Genomic DNA, 16,935 nt, shown 5'->3' with positions numbered 1-16,935 from the left:
CATGACATTCTACCTCATCTCCTTAGTTGTAGAGGCTATATGGCCCCGGTCAATTTATTCAACTTCCTAAGCCCTAGTTTACTCACCTAAAAAAAATGACAATAATAATAAGACCTACTCCTAAGGTTGCTATGGGAATTAAGTGAGATCAAGAACATAAGGTGCTTACAACAGTGCAAGGTACAGGGTAAGTGTTCAATAACGTGAGTGACCATGGTGAATTTCCAGCAGCCAGAATCTCCTGGCACATAGTAAGAGTTCAATAAATGACTGGTTTGGTAAGTGGGTGGTAAAAAGGAAATTTCAGATCTAGATAGTTTTATATGTTCTGTAATGAAACAGATATGGCTATGTATACACATTTATATATATTTAAGGCTTTGATTAGGCCTAGAAGAGAACGTAAAAGTGTATGTACCAAGTTACATTGACTGCAGTCAAATCTGTGTACTAGGATTTGGGGGGAGAGATGTTTGTTTTGTTTTGTGTTTTACTTCATATACTCATTTAAAAACCAAGAATTTAGAAAAATAAAGATATTAGCATGTTCTGAATATAGTGGCAGATAACAAAGCTTATAGTATATTACAATTCCTCCCTTCTAAGAATTACCCTCCTCCTGTCCAAAATATTTTCATTCAATTTCTCTTTTCTTTCTTTCAGTTCTGACTCTGTCATATTTGCTCTTAATTTCGGGGAAAAAAATCACCGCCTTGACCTGTAAAACAGCTTCCTCATTCATAAAATGAGGCACATAATACAGACAGAGCTTCCTAACTGGTGGACTTTGGTGTGCTGGTGTCCTGAATGTAAGTGAGAAATTGACCCCTCCTGCACGGGGCAGTTGAGAGCAGTCGGGGGCAGCCAGAGCCCTTTGGGCTACTACCTCTGGCCATGAGCAGCCTTGTTTAGGTCTCCTCAGGCACCTGTGCAGAGCAGTCTGAGGTGTATGCCAAAGAAGCAACCAGCACTTACAGTTCTGCTGTCTGCATGCGGCCAAGAAGATGCCACATCTGGCATCTATCTGCAAAGCATCCCACTGCCTGTCATGGACCGAAGATCCTGGAGCCAATGCAGGAGACCCATGGGGCACAGCACACAGCCTCAGGGGTAATCTGTCAGGGGATGAGAGAGGAGCCTTGGCAGAGTGTAGTTTTCTGGTGGGCTCAGCTCCAGGCAATGCCTTTAATATCTGTCTAAACATATACTGGCCATCTCTATCCCTTTGCAGCAGTACAGTCTTTGAATAGGGCCCAGGTTAGCTATTGACAATGCATGCATGTTCTGAAAGCTAGAGTTTCAATGTGGAAATCTTGATATAAAAATGTACTAAAAATGTACTATTGGGATTGAAATTCATTTGCATTATCTTATGAAATTGCAACATATTTGTTAATAAACTAAAAGGAAGAGTTGTAAGAATTGTTATTCTTTAAATATAATTACAATTGTACTTTTTTTTTTTTTTTTTTTTTTTTGCGGTACGCGGGCCTCTCACTGTTGTGGCCTCTCCCGTTGTGGAGCACAGGCTCCAGACGCACAGGCTCAGCAGCCATGGCACACGGGCCCAGCCGCTCCGCGGCATGTGGAATCTTCCCGGACCGGGGCACGAACCCGTGTCCCCTGCATCGGCAGGCGGACTCTCAACCACTGTGCCACCAGGGAAGCCCCCAATTGTACATTTTGAATGGTTGTATAAAATGGTTTTAAATATTTTATCACCCACTCTCTTAGGTGATCAGAGTCCCTCACTGATAATTACTATTCAGAATATGAGTTTATCATTAAAAAAGTCTAGATCATGGGCTTCCCTGGTGGCGCAGTGGTTAAGAGTCCGCCTGCCGATGCAGGGGACATGGGTTCATGCCCCAGTCCGGGAAGATTCCACATGCCACGGAGTGGCTGGGCCCATGAGCCATGGCCACTGAGCCTGCGCATCCGGAGCCTGTGCTCCGCAACGGGAGAGGCCACAACAGTGAGAGTCCCCCGTACCGCAAAACAACAAAAAAAGTATAGATCAGAAACTGAATAAAGTCATTTCAACCATAAAATCTAATATCAAAGTATATTCACAGGAACAAATTCAAGTCAATTATTAAAACATGTGGAAAATTTTTATTTGAAAGTTTTATCCAAATTCAATTTTTAATATCTTCCCTAATACACTGTATTTTACTTTATCATAATTATTTAATTTAAAGAAAATGTGATAATTTTTTTTTACCATCATTTAGATGCCTCTAAATCTCTTCTTTTATGTAACCTAGTGTGCTGTACAAAAATTAGCATTTTCTAGGACTCCCCTGGTGGTGAAGTGGTTAAGAATCCACCTGCTAATGTAGGGGACACGGGTTCAATCCCTGGTCTGTGAAGATCCCACATGCCGCGGAGCAACTAAGCCTGTGCGCCACAGCTACTGAGCCTGTGCTCTAGAGCCTGCGAGCCACAACTACTGAGCTCATGCGCCGCAACTACTGAAGCCCGCGTACCTAGAGCCCGTGCTTGGCAACAAGAGAAGCCACTGCAATGAGAAGCCCGCGCACCGCAACGAAGAGTAGCCCCCGCTCGCTGCAACTAGAGAAAGCCCATGCACAGCAACATAGACCCAACGCAGCCAAAAATAAATACATAAAATAAATTTTTTTTTAAAATTAGCATTTTCTCTATGTGTTGTGATGTGAAAGAAGTTGAGAGGCCCTGATATAGATTATTCATAAAATCAGTCTGCCACCCCATCCCACCCTAGGACCCTTGTCCTCTGCTCCCTACCCCATATACTCTCTGTCTCTCACATTTCAAAAACAGCCAGGGTTACAAGGATAGAAAACAGCCAAGGTTCAAGTCTGTGTCCAACAGGGTCAAGAACTCCAACAGGGATATTTGTACGAGATACTACGTGGCCCCGGAGCTGGAGAGGAGGCTTAGACAAAAGCATAAAAAATAGCTAATGTCTAAAAACTACAGAATCTGTGTGAACAACATATCTGGGAGGAATCCACATTTTACTGTAGGACAAAAGACCTGAACAAATGGACTGACATACTGTGTTCCTGGATGGAAGTACTTAGTATCCCATCCCCCACCATTTCTCAAATTAATATGAAAACTTCATACAATTCAAAGAAAGAATAACAGAAGTTATTGATTAGAAATAACTTGGTTAGAAAACAACTAGACAAACATGCACTAAAGTGAAGCCAAGTGATCAGTTTTCTTGCAGTTTCTCATAGGTACCTTGGTTTGAATACCATCTCCCTAAGGTCTTTAACGTCACGTTTTTGTACATACTCAGAAGTGACCAAGTTATTCAAGACTATTTCATAGTAATCAAACTCACAAAGCTTTTACATATTAACGAGACACTAAGAGTAGAAATTTTCCCAATATCTCAAATACTATTGTTGGCTATCAGGAGTACCTGATAAGCAGAATATGTAATAATTTGCTTCTGATAATAGAATCAGAGCAACCAGAGGAGGGTTACTTTGCTTGGAGGGTTGTTTTCATCCAAGATACAGTAAGGCCTGGTGACTGGTTTCTGCCCCAGAACAGAGTACCTTTTGTTCGTGTCTCCCAAATCAAACACTATTCCACTTGGGCAATGCTAGATAAACATCAACAACTGTTATTCTTTGTGCTCATTTTCTTCCCCAAACTCTGAGCTGACCATTCCCCACTGGTTAACAACCTGCTTTTCAAACAACTTAGAATATAACTGATTAGATTTCTAATCTTTCCAAGGGAGGGCCTGATCAATTCTAAATGAGATGCTCGTATGGAATGCTACATTAAAATATAGGGCATTTCTTAGCATGGTAGGGAGACCTGTCAACTGTGGTCACTTTTACCAGCACCTTTGCTTCAATACGGATCCACAGATTATTACCTTACAGCTGTCATAGGTGTTGAAGATCACCAAATCTTATCCCCATTTTCATTAAAAAAAAATTCTAAAACTAAAGCTCAGTAAGGTCAAATGACGTAAAGTCACTTGGGAGGCCAAGAAAGAATTAGATCAACTCTTTGATCTTGTTTTACTTCACACGTGAAAATAATTAGGTAAAAATCACTCGCAAATAGGGAGTATATCTGGTGCTCTTACTTCTAGCAATCTTGTAAATCATTCCTTAAATCCAGTCCACGAGAACAGTTCCTTCGGCTCCTTCCACAGTAACTATAAGTGTAAGAAAATAGTGCCGACATATTTCTTGAGATATCAGTGAGTACCTAATTAACTGACCTCGACCGGTCTTGCCTCAGCTCATTAAGGGTGAAATTTCAGTGTTTCAGCCACGTTTTGAGGCCTTTCCAAGATGCCCATGATTCACATATGTCAGTGTCAGGGATTTTCAGTGCGGGCCCTCAGAGTGGGCATCCCAGTCACGGACACCAGGCCCTGCCATTTGGAAACGTGCGAGGAGACGCCGAGGGGCCGAGAGGGCTTTCTTACAACCCTAAAGTACAAGAAGGGAAAATGTGGTTTTATCCAGGCGCCTGAATGAAATGAATTCGATAATGGAGACGGAAAGGCCCACGTGGGGGAGGGGAAAGAAGCGCGAGAAGAAAGGGAAACAGGCCTTTTTCTCCGGTGACGCGCGGTCACGAGGCATTCTCCCGACGTGGGCACCGACCATTGGCGAAAGCCTAGCTGACGTCCTTGCAGCCGCCCGGGCGCGAACGGCGGCAAGGGCGGTGCCGCACTGGAAGTTAGCGAGGCGCGCGCGCTCCCGGGGCCTGCCACGCCCCCGTCCTCTGCCAACCAACCCGCTCGTCCAGTCCCTCTTCGCGCCCAGCTGGCCACGCCCCTTCCCAACTCGCCCCTCCCCCATTAGGCCGGCGGCGCGCGAAAAGCGCGTCACGTGACGGCTAGCCCCGCCTCTTCCTCTCGGTCCCATATTGAACTCGAGTTGGAAGAGGCGAGTCCGGTCTCAAAATGGAGGTAAAACCGCCGCCCGGCCGCCCCCAGCCCGACTCCGGCCGTCGCCGTCGCCGCCGGGGGGAGGAGGTATTAGGGGGAGAGCGGGGGGTTGCTGGGTAGTGGCCGGCAAGGGGGGCCGGGCTCGGTGGGAGTGGGGAGGCCGGGTGGACTGGGTCGGCCCTCCCGCGCTCTGCGTTGAGACGGGCGGCGGGAGGGGGAGGGGAGCGGGCCTCGGAGGCTTCCTTGGGGCTTCTCGCCAGCCTTGCCGTCTCCTTGGGCTGCACAAGTGGTTCCTCGGAGGCGCGGTGTGGCTGGGGAGACCTCAGGAGGGGAGCTGGCCCGCCGACCGCGCGGCCTCCCATTCGAGGCCGAGGGCGGCATGGCGGGCCTCGGCGGGAGCAGTTGGGAGGAGGCGGTGGGGGAGGGGAGGGGACGAGCAGGCACATCCGGGCGAGCGAGCAGGCGGGCGGCGGCCACATTGACATTGATCCGCTGCCGCGTTACGAAATGGCGCATTGGCACGCAATGGCCGCCGCCTGGCTCCGCCGCCGGGAGAGAGAGCGTGGGATTGGAAGGAAGAGGGAGGAGGCGGCCCAGCAGAGAATGCTGCAAACGGCCTCGAAGCTTGGGGCCTAATGTTTTCAGTGATGTTCTCCCATCGCGTTTCCAGGCCTTAAAGATCGCTAAGGAGAATTTTACGTCCCGTTCTGTTCCTCGCAGCACTCGGTTGAAAATAATTTTTTTTTTAATTTTGCTGTTTTAAAGTACTTCTTGATCTGCCGTTTTTGCTAAAGTCCTTACGTAGCTTCGTTCCATGTGGGTGAAGTGCCCCATCTCATAGTGTGGATGTAAAATAGGAAGTTGAAATTTTTTCACCTTCGTTTTTCCTATTCTGATGGGTCGGCTCAGGTTTTACTTTCTTGTAATTTTGTTTCAGAGGACTGCAACCAGAGTCGAATTTTTCATTTGTTTGGGATAATTTCATGTGGGTTATTGTTTCTTTCTCTCAACTTTGTGTATTGTTAATTAGATGTATTTAACCGGGACTTGAAAAGATGAGACTAAGTGAATAAACGCTTTAGGCTATTAATCATTTAACGTTTTTTCGTGGCATGTGACAGTCTCTTCATATTAAATGCCTTAACGTCTCTCCTTTTAGAAGACACAGGAAGATCTTAGAATGTAAATGTGAGTGCCTCTATTTAAGGACTTCGGATGAAAGTTGTCTTAATGTATATATGTATTAAGTGGTAGTTATGTGATTTGTTAAAGAACTAGTTAAGTTGTAAAACAGTTCAGGCCATATCTTAATTTTTTTTAAATCTCAATTTCTTTTTTACTGTGTTCCTTGTCAGACAGTATACCTAACGTAAGTCGAAACTGCCCTTTTTGTGACCCAGTAAAATGTTGGTTTTGAAAACATTTTTGGCACGTGGTACAAATGCAAATAGAAAATTTTTACGTGGCTGGTTTTTTCCATAGTTTTTTTGGGGGGAAATGCTGGTTTAGCCTTTCATTGAGAAACACTTATTTTCACCTTTTTATTTGCTTGAAGGTGGTGAATTTCTCCATTTTTAAGTTGTAGTTCACAGTCTTGTGGTTTATAATTATATGCTTTTGGGGGTGTAGACTCAGGAGGGAAGACGAGAGAAGAAATGGCATAGATGAAACACTGCATTTACAACACTTCTGGTTTCTTAGAAACTGGTTTCTCAGTAGCCACTTCTAAAATAATCTGTCCCCAGACACTTGTAGTTGTAGCTCAGAATTTCGGGACTTTTGATTCTGGAATTATCTTGGGCTTCAATTTAATTTTTAAGTGATGTTGGCATTTCAAAGTCTGGTTATAGGTTTTCTTGGTCCCTTTAATCAGTTGATGTGTGTGATCCTACTCCAGTTTTTAACTGGAGAAAGTGTTAATGGTACAGGAATTTGATGTTAAAAGTTTATTTGTAGGAGATTAAAAGGTTTGTGCATCTTTGCATTTACCTACTAAACGAAATAATTAAAATATATTGGTTTGTTTCCTCAGGGTCATGATCCAAAGGAACCAGAACAGTTGAGAAAACTGTTTATTGGTGGTCTGAGCTTTGAAACTACAGATGATAGCTTAAGAGAACATTTTGAGAAATGGGGCACACTTACAGATTGTGTGGTAAGTTATTAAGGGAACAAAAGTTTCTTGAAAGAGGGCAGAGGACCTGTTTAGGTGTGTTTCAGTGCTTTAAAATTTTTGTTTTGTAGGTGATGAGAGACCCCCAAACAAAACGTTCCAGGGGCTTTGGTTTTGTTACTTACTCTTGTGTTGAAGAGGTGGATGCAGCAATGTGTGCTCGACCACACAAGGTTGATGGGCGTGTAGTGGAACCAAAGAGAGCTGTTTCTAGAGAGGTATTTTAATAATACCATGTTGTGTGACGTGTGAAATTGTTGCAGAATTTTTGAGGGTTTTTTTTTAACTTACATATTTTTTATTTGTAGGATTCTGTAAAGCCTGGTGCCCATCTAACAGTGAAGAAAATTTTTGTTGGTGGTATTAAAGAAGATACAGAAGAATATAATTTGAGAGACTACTTTGAAAAGTATGGCAAGATTGAAACCATAGAAGTTATGGAAGACAGGCAGAGTGGAAAAAAGAGAGGATTTGCTTTTGTAACTTTTGATGATCATGATACAGTTGATAAAATTGTTGGTAAGTAGCAGTTTCTCAGAACTTGAATGGGAAAGCAGAAATGGCTTCTTAGCTCTCTACTAAACTTGCTAAATCGCTTATAACTTTTGTATTGTGCACAATAATAGCATATAAAGTGTATGGTTTAGTTTTCATGAAGTGACTATACGTGTGTAACCAGCATCTGGATCAAGAAATAAATGTTACTAACATCCCAGAACACTCCCTTATCACTACTCAAAGTCACTACCTTTTTGATGTTTTAATAAGTTATATAGTGATAAAGGATATCATTTATGTGTGCTTTTCCAAACATCAAATAACTTTTGTTTGTTTGTTTGATTAAACAAAATTTAGTTCAGAAATACCACACTATTAATGGTCATAATTGTGAAGTGAAAAAGGCCCTTTCTAAACAAGAAATGCAATCTGCTGGATCACAGAGAGGTGAGTAGTACCATATATACATACAAAATAGAGATGAGTAATGTTTGTAAGGTTCTTAAAGAACTTTCCTGCCTGTGTTGAAGGTCGTGGAGGTGGATCTGGCAACTTTATGGGTCGTGGAGGAAACTTTGGAGGTGGTGGAGGTAACTTTGGCCGTGGTGGAAACTTTGGTGGAAGAGGTAGGACAGTTACCTTATTTCTAAGAACATGTCTACCTAAGTGTTATTGGTAAGTTGAATATATTCATTTAATTCACACTTTGCTTTTTTTCAGGAGGGTATGGTGGTGGAGGTGGTGGCAGCAGAGGTAGTTATGGAGGAGGTGATGGTGGATATAATGGATTTGGAGGCGACGGTACGTTTTTTAATGTTTGATATTTTGATTTTGTTTCTATACTTTATTAAGAATGAAAGTGTTTGTTTACATTTTCCTAATTTAAAACTTGTGTGGCTTGACCATTAAAGTATGCTTTTAAACTAATATCATGGAAAAGTAGACCTTAAAGCCCTAAAGATTAAACATTACCTAGTTCTTTTTGGCTGATAAGATTTATTGTACTAGCAGTTGAGGTGGAATTATAGGTCTCAGAGGAGACTGTTCACTATTTTCCTTAGGGAGATTTTTTAAAATTGAGGCAATTTTTTAATATCAAAAGATTTAAGCATTCATCTTAATTGTTCCTAGCCCAGATTCTTGCTGTTCTATTAGCCAGGTATTACCAGGCTTTAGAGTGTTAAATCAATTTATTGACCTGTTTTCTGGGGGCTTAAAAGTATGGTAAACTAGCATTCAATAACTTGATCCTCTGTACATTTATATTTTTGTCTGACAACCCAATTTGTTGTTCTAGGTGGTAACTATGGCGGTGGTCCGGGTTACAGTAGTAGAGGAGGCTATGGTGGTGGTGGACCAGGATATGGAAACCAAGGTGGTGGATATGGTGGCGGTGGTGGAGGATATGATGGTTACAATGAAGGAGGAAATTTTGGAGGTGGTAGACTTTCACTTGTTTTGAATATTCAATGGTTTTTATAGTTTCTTACAGGTGTTTAAAAACATGTTAAAAGAGCATTTGGTCAAATTTGATGTTTTATAATAGAAAATACTCAAATGGTGAGAAATTAAACTGTTCTTATTTTGCTGGCAATTTAGTAAATTGGCAAAGTGTATTCAACTCTTATTTTTGTATTGAAATGGACATTTATCGGTAATGTTCGTTGCCTGAATTTTAGTTAACTCTAGGTACTTTTAAGCTGGACAGATGGGAACTGTAAATTGAATGTGCAGACATGTTGAATTGGGTGTCATCTGGAGTCTAGGTGACAAAAATACTTTGAGTCTTAATATGTCAGGTGTGTTGCAGACTCTTAAGCAGCTCTGCATCATTCCACGATGCTATAAAGAACTTCGTTATGAATGCACTGAGTTTTGTTGAACTGTATTGATGTATCAACAACAGGTTTTTCTTAACAGTCAACTTGAAATGCTTTTTTGTCATTGATTTAAAAGTTAAACGGTATCAGAATTACGGTGAATCAAACACAATTTTGATGCTATTTAGTGGTATGAAGGAGAGAATGTGTTAGCGTGTAACATCTAATATAAACAAAATACGGTAGCTGTCTAAATACATAGTGTTTTGAGCCAGCTTTCACTCTTTGTTTTTCCTCTCCTGCCTATGTTTGAGGCCTGCTAGTGGGCCTCTGTAGTGAAAAGAGTTTGGTAGCTCTGTAAAATCTCTTTTCAAAGCATTGTGTGTAAGTGTCAGAGCACATGCTGCCACGATTGTCAAAAGATGACGAGTACATGTATTAAAAAAGGAAAATAATTGTGTAGGTCAGCCACAAATAAAACCTTTGTAATTTCAGGTAACTATGGTGGTGGTGGGAGTTATAATGATTTTGGAAATTACAGTGGACAACAGCAATCAAATTATGGACCCATGAAGGGGGGCAGTTTTGGTGGAAGAAGCTCGGGAAGTCCCTATGGTGGTAAATAATTTTTTTTTCTATCAAAATTTTTCATAGCCTTTTAAATTAAAAACTCATGTGATTCTTTAAAATCTTTGTATGTTTCCAGGTGGTTATGGATCTGGTGGTGGAAGTGGTGGATATGGTAGCAGAAGGTTCTAAAAACTCAGAAGAAAAGGGTAGGTATCTTTAAATTTTTATCATGATGATAAAGAATATGTGGAACTGTTCACTGAGTGTAATAATTTTTTTATCCTGTATTATTCAACAGGCTACAGTTCTTAGCAGGAGAGAGAGCGAGGAGTTGTCAGGAAAGCTGCAGGTTACTTTGAGACAGTCGTCCCAAATGCATTAGAGGAACTGTAAAAATCTGCCACAGAAGGAACGATGATCCATAGTCAGAAAAGTTACTGCAGCTTAAACAGGAAACCCTTCTTGTTCAGGACTGTCATAGCCACAGTTTGCAAAAAGTGCAGCTATTGATTAATGCAATGTAGTGTCAATTAGATGTACATTCCTGAGGTCTTTTATCTGTTGTAGCTTTGTCTTTTTCTTTTTCTTTTCATTACATCAGGTATATTGCCCTGTAAATTGTGGTAGTGGTACCAGGAATAAAAAATTAAGGAATTTTTAACTTTTCAATATTTGTGTAGTTCAGTTTTTCTACATTTTAGTACAGAAACTTTAACAAAATGCAGTTTTGAAGGTGTTTCCTTGTGAGTTAACAAGTAAAGAAGATCATTGTTAATTACTATTTTGTATGAATTTTGCTAAAGTTAACTGTAAAGAAACACCTGCTGACTTGCAGTTTAAGGGGATCTATTCTCCCCATTTCCAAACCATGAAATGAATGGGCTCTGACATGTGGAGAGAATAGATATTTGTATGTTTGCAATGTGTGTTTTAGATAATAGAATTGGGTATTTAAATTAGCATATTTGTGAATTTAATAGCATTAAGATTTACTTCAAATGAAAAATCTCAAAATTCCTATTTGGTTTTTGTGCATTTTCTTTCAAAATGTAATCATATGATTTTAGTGTATTAGCTTTGCTGAGAGTCCTAGCTGTGTTTAGAACATCTCCATTCTACATTCACCTTGGTCACATGTGAACTGCTGCCATAGTTTTATTTGGGTGTAAAGAATGTCTCCTGCCCTCTGTTTAAATTCTGGAAAGGGATAGTGAATGTTTTCCGTTTCCTCCTACCTTAAGAAACATTCTTAAAATCTTCAAAATACAGGACCACTAAGCGTACTCTATCTGAGCGAATTAGTGGCTACCCTTTTTTTTCCTTTTTAAAGCACAAGAGGCCCATAAATCTTCAGTTATTTTCCTTGGTTTAATATATATTTTTTTGATACAAGCTCTCAGAGCGAGAGAATAAAAATCATGCATTGTTGAACCCTTAACTGGCTGGCATGCTTTCCTGTTTGTACCCTCTGCATTATACTGGATGAAACCAAGGATAGTCTAGATATAATCATCCCAAGTGATTACTGCAGTAGAAGTGTAGCACAGTTGCTTAGTACAAACAAGCTTTTCACTTCCTCAAGACCTGAATTCAAATTTGGATAGTCAGAGTTTGTACTCACTAAAAATCCCAAAGAACACACTGTTATTTCCATGTGTATGCTTGAACCTAAGTCATGTTGGTATGAGTTTACAATTTGTTTGGAAGACCCTGGTTGAGAAGAGTCTTCGATAACAAGGTCATATATATATATATATATATATATAAACCAATGTCTACTGTTTTGCGCCAGCTAGTGCTTAAAATTTCATTCGAGCCCTAAGTATGTGCCCTGCTGTTATTATTTCTTCGGTAGTTGAACGTTAAATTTGAGATTCTTATTTTTGTTTTAAGAAGTACTAAGCAAAACAAGCAATAAAAGGGGGGATGGGGCGTGCTAGTGTTTGAATATGCTCTCGTTGCTCTAATTCTGTGCCTCTGTGCATTAATATTTGGATGCATGCAATGCCAGCATGGAAATCGGTCTTCACAGACACTGCAGTTTTCCAGAAAACACTCACAAACCAATAAATGTAACAGACAACATTCCATTTGTTAATGGACATATGTGAATAAGCAGTGTAGAAAATAGGCTAATTATTAGAAAATGGTTAAGTCTTTAACAACTTCAAGTGTTGGTTATATAAATGGACACTGTCAATGTTCATAACTTAAACCTGGGTACCTGGTCAAAATAATGCTTGGGAAACATTTTATTAAAATTAAGCTAAATTGTCTCAAGTTCTTTTATTCATATAATAAAGGTTGAAGGAATGGGGGAGATTAACATTTCCTGTTTCTATGTTTGTGAAATTGTTTGACACAACCTTGACAGTATCCTTTAATGGCATATGAGGTTAATTTGTACTGTTAACAAACTTTCTGTGTTCTGGAACTAGTTTAATAGTGAAAATATTGTCAGTAAGTTGATGTTTGCAACCTATAAGCAGGTGAAATCTGTGTATGTGACCTGTTTATAAGTTGTATTAGCTTAGTTCTTGTGAACAGTGTGGAAAAGTTAAGCCATGAGGAGAGCGATTTAACCAGCTTTAAAGGACCTAAGATGTGCTTTTTAAGCACAGGGTGGATCAAAGGAGACTCACTAAGACAGGACTTCAGCAGCCTTTTGAGTATGGACAAGTCAGCATAAATAAAGAATGACAAGGCAGCAGCAAGAGCTTCAACTACAGAGAAGTGAAGGCATAAGATACTATGGTGATAGTGAGCAACTTTCCAAAAGCTAGTTAAATCTGCTTATTACAACTGAAATATCGAAGAAAGTCTAGCAGGAAGGAGCTCTTCGCCTTTTGGAACACCAATGAGAGATAGTTGGCCACAGTCACTAGGTCTAGCATTTAGACCTGCAAGGAAGGGCAATAAGCATTAGGTAAGGCTTGAATTTGAATTTTTTCACTAATTAAAGAGTAATTTTTTGTAAAGCAAGGTAAGAGTAATTTTTTTGATTTGCAGGTTGAATGAGAACCCTACTTGCCTAAATGAGGAATGTCTTTCCTACCATCTTAAATACGAAGGTTTCTGGCTGGGTAAGGTTTGTAGCTTACACTAAAGCCTGATGACACCATTTGTTTCCCTATAAATTTATATTACATATTTTAAAACTATTAGATACATTGGCAAAATTGTTCAGCTGAAAAGTTTATCTTGGAACCACATTGAACACATTTTAAACAGTTTTAAAATTTTCCCTGCAGTAACCGTGAGTGTTCATCTTGAGTCAGATATATACAATTCATTGTTGGTGTCTTTAGGATAAAGTCAATTTTTGACAAGAGAAAGAGTGACCAGGTTTTTTTTAAAGAATTTTTGTAATAAGCATGACATGTAACAGAAGCATTACGCTTCATTACTCATTCTAGAGAAAAGAAAATCTTGGAATGAAATTTCAAAACTGTCAGATCATACAGATATAAAAATGGTCTTCGTTCAAGTGGCCTCATACATAAATAAGTTCTCTCACATACGACTTCAGGGAATTATTTGGACTAATAGGATAAACTTTTGGTTCTTTTTTAGGTTTCTTTGTGTTTAATCTGTTAATCAGAGGCAGTGGGGGCCTAATTCCACTAAAGCTCCTTTTTAAGACAACCTTTCCCAAAGAATAGTTAAAATATTACCCAATTACTACACAAATCAGATGCTGGTTGTTCATAAGGGCTATTATTGCTGCCCCAAAAGGGCTTGTTAAAATTTGAGGTTTGATGTTAATTCACTTTTTAAAAAATAACACTTTGGGGGGGACAGATGGTTAAAATAAAACTAGTTTCTAAATTATAGTAAGTCAAGTTATTTATATACAGGAGCAGTTAGGTTGCCACAGATTTTATTTTCAGAAAATAACTGGTTGGGTCTCTTTCTGTATCTATCTAAATCAGGACTGAATTTCTACACACCACCATAGAATGAAGTGTTGAATAAGGTAAATAGCCTTTTAATGATAATTTTTCTTTACAACATGGTTTTTAATGAAGCAAACTTCCTAAGATAGGAAATATTTTCTTTTTTAAAGGCATTGTTCTTTTGCAGTCCATCTCCTTTATGAAATAAAGTGATTTTACTTAAATGTAGTTCCACTGTCATTTCTGAAAAATACGATGCTCTTAAGTCATAACACCAGTAAACGAAGGAAGTTATACAAGGGAAAAATGGTCAAGGCAAACCTTAACTCATTTTGTCAAAGCAGCTCATAGGTTACAGCTTCCCACACTACATTTCTTCTGAAAAAGCTCATTTTACACTCATGTCCTAAAGAACAAAAACTATCTGGTAACAAAGACCGTTTGTTAAGGAACTGAACAGTTGAAATACACTTGGTTTTAAGAGTTCTAATATGTAAGTCACCATTTGAAACATTTCTAATTAAATGCCAGTATCTCTTGGAATTCCAGTAATTGATGTCACAAAGTAGTGAGTAAGCATGCTAATGTGCAGGGGTAATGTAAGGATTGTTAGCCTATATAAATATCCAAGATTACTTTTAAATCTCAATGTTTTACTCTGATTTATAAGACTTAAGAGGTGGTCTGTAATGGATTCAAATGTTTCATTTGTAGTATAATGAAATGTTTACAGAAAGAAGTTTTTCATTAAAATATTTTTAGAAATGTGTGTGTTGTTTTGTCACTTCACAGTGTTCATGTGACTTAAATGCTGTATAGGTGGACATTGCATACTTTACCAGTAAGTAAAAAACAGGAAACTTGGCATGAGCCTTCACATTATCAGTTGATTTAAAGGATGTAGATTTTATTCAGTGGAAAACAGATCACATGAGAAGTAGGTGTGGGGGAAAAGCTTATTGCCATGTAAGGATTTAATTCTTAAAGGACAGAATACATGAGATACTTGGGTGATTGGTGAGTCAGTGAACTTTCTTTGGAGAAAAATTGTGGGTAAGGACAATCATGTGAACGGTAATTTGGGAGAATGGTGAAATGAGGGTTCAAAATGTTGGAAGGTACTGTGTGTTTTTTGTTTTTGGAGGTACTTGGTTTCTTAATCTTGAGAAAGGCAATTGAGCATTTTGTGGTGTGAAGGTGGGTCGGGGAAAACTTTAATAAAATTAAGTAGTAGTAAACTATCGTTATGCAGTTTAACCCAAGTGATAATGTGTCAGTTTGACAAATTGAGGGAATTCCCTGGCAGTCCAGTGGTTAGGATTCTATGCTTCCACTTCAGGGAGCCCCGGTTCAATCCCTAGTTGGGGAACTAAGATATTTTGGGCAGCACACCCCCAAAAAAATTTGACAAATTTGTGAGGTATGGTTTTGATGTGATTTTTTTTTTTTAATTTTCATACCACACTTATTTGGGTTCATAGCACTGATAGCTGTTAACATGTGAAATGCTTTGTGAATTGAAGCCATGTGAGGATTTTAGGATTTTGCTTGTATACATTTTGCTTGTATTCTGTGTAGCTGTAAGTGCCTTATAATTCCAGTTTAATGCTTGAGTTGTAAAATAACGTTTATCTTTATTTTCTCAGAGTGAAAATACATTAAATGAAACTGCAAAATGTTCAGGCAACAAGATAAATTTGGAATCTCCCGTGTACTCATTACAAACTGCAATTAAAATTTTTTTGGAGGATTAGTGTTTTGCAAAAGCGGGGTCCTGTAAATACACTAGGTTAATTAAACTTGGAACTGAATTAAAAGTACCAAGGGTTCGGGGAAGAGTAAGGTAATAGGTAATATATGCCATTTTTGCTTAATATATTTTCAATCAGGTAATGGTAAGGGTGCATTAAACTGCATTCACCTGGTAGAAGTTAAGTGGGCATGGTACTGAAAGCTAGGAAATAACGGATTTACCTGTATGTACTATTTTACTTCTGAAATTTACTGGTAATAAATGTGGATAGTGTGATGTATAAGGAAGTGGACAGCTTAATGAGAAATGGTTAAATTTCACTACATCCATGTGTATAGCCAATACAATTAATAAGGGTTTATCACAAACATGAAAAATTGTATCACATATCAACTATATCTGAAAATCAGAATACACGGAATTTTCATTTTTAAAAATACATTGTATTAGTCTATTCCACCAACAAATGTTGAGTAAACTGCATCAAAAGAACTGATAGGTTATTTGGATTTAATCTCAGTTTTCTACTCAATATCCTTATTTAGTAGGTATCAGAAAAGTGCAATCAGGATTTTGTTTGATTCTGAGATGCCAGATTTTGCCTATCAGGAAAAATTTTAAGTTCAGAACTAACACGGTGGTTTGTGACCTTGATCAGGTTGTCTGGGGTTTCCTTTTTTTGCCATGCTCCCCTTGGCAGTTTGGTGATGGTAGCAGACCTCTTAGAATGTTTTTTTTATACGCGTTAAATGTTACTTTTAAGGTAGTTAACCAAAAATCAGGTTTGATTCGGTAATATGTACTCTTAAGTATCAGGTAAGGTTAGTGGTGGGTCTGACTACTAACTTAGAAGTTGTGATGGTTAAGTGGTATTTTGAGATGCTTGGCAACAGTAACCTGATATTATCTGCTCATAAGTGTGAAGGTTGTTAAATGGGATAATGCGTTTAAAGAGCTTAAGCTGGCTCTTGGTCCATGGTCCCTAAAGATAGTATTCTTGGTAATAATCATGTGCTGAAGCGATGCCTAAATTTTAAAGGGTGACAAAGTTAATGCCAATGGGAGGTTTTTTCCTCCACATAGGATTAAAGTTCTTGTCTTTAATTTTTTTCCAGTTCTCAAAGTGTTAAAAAGCTGGAATTGGCCTGATAAATATCTTTAAAGTAAAAATGAGAATATTTTGTATATGTTCTGAGACTTAGAAGAATGGGTATGGAAGTATTATAAGGTACATTTGAGCATCTACTCCACAGACTTCAAGAAAATCTCGGCAAGAATTTTATATAACAAATGCAGTGTCATGCAGT

The 16,935-nt window shown here is 39.0% G+C and overlaps 1 protein-coding gene across 7 annotated transcripts; it reads left to right on the top strand.

The window, feature by feature from the left end:
- The first annotated feature begins 4,886 nt into the window (after positions 1-4,886).
- On the top strand, positions 4,887-16,022 carry HNRNPA3 (heterogeneous nuclear ribonucleoprotein A3). Of its 7 annotated transcripts, none has more exons than XR_014297035.1 (13): positions 4,887-5,005; positions 6,951-7,073; positions 7,163-7,309; positions 7,400-7,610; positions 7,947-8,036; positions 8,120-8,215; positions 8,310-8,390; positions 8,887-9,027; positions 9,905-10,027; positions 10,116-10,185; positions 12,989-13,062; positions 13,912-13,955; positions 15,522-16,022. XR_014297035.1 is itself a non-coding variant. In XM_082659031.1 (11 exons), exons 1-10 carry the CDS (start codon positions 4,934-4,936, stop codon positions 10,166-10,168), a joined length of 1,137 nt encoding a protein of 378 aa, XP_082515157.1. In that variant the 5' UTR covers positions 4,887-4,933; the 3' UTR covers positions 10,169-10,185; positions 10,278-11,801. The 7 variants fall into 7 exon arrangements, 3 of the variants coding, with proteins under 3 accessions (XP_082515157.1, XP_082515158.1, XP_082515159.1); XR_014297036.1 differs by having other exon boundaries at positions 13,912-14,716; positions 15,522-16,016; XR_014297034.1 differs by lacking the exon at positions 13,912-13,955.
- The last annotated feature ends 913 nt before the right edge of the window (positions 16,023-16,935 follow it).

Source organism: Grampus griseus, assembly GCF_964374135.1.
Source record: "Grampus griseus genome assembly, chromosome: 7".
Taxonomy (NCBI): domain Eukaryota; kingdom Metazoa; phylum Chordata; class Mammalia; order Artiodactyla; family Delphinidae; genus Grampus; species Grampus griseus.
This window is presented reverse-complemented; position numbering and strand designations above follow the sequence as displayed.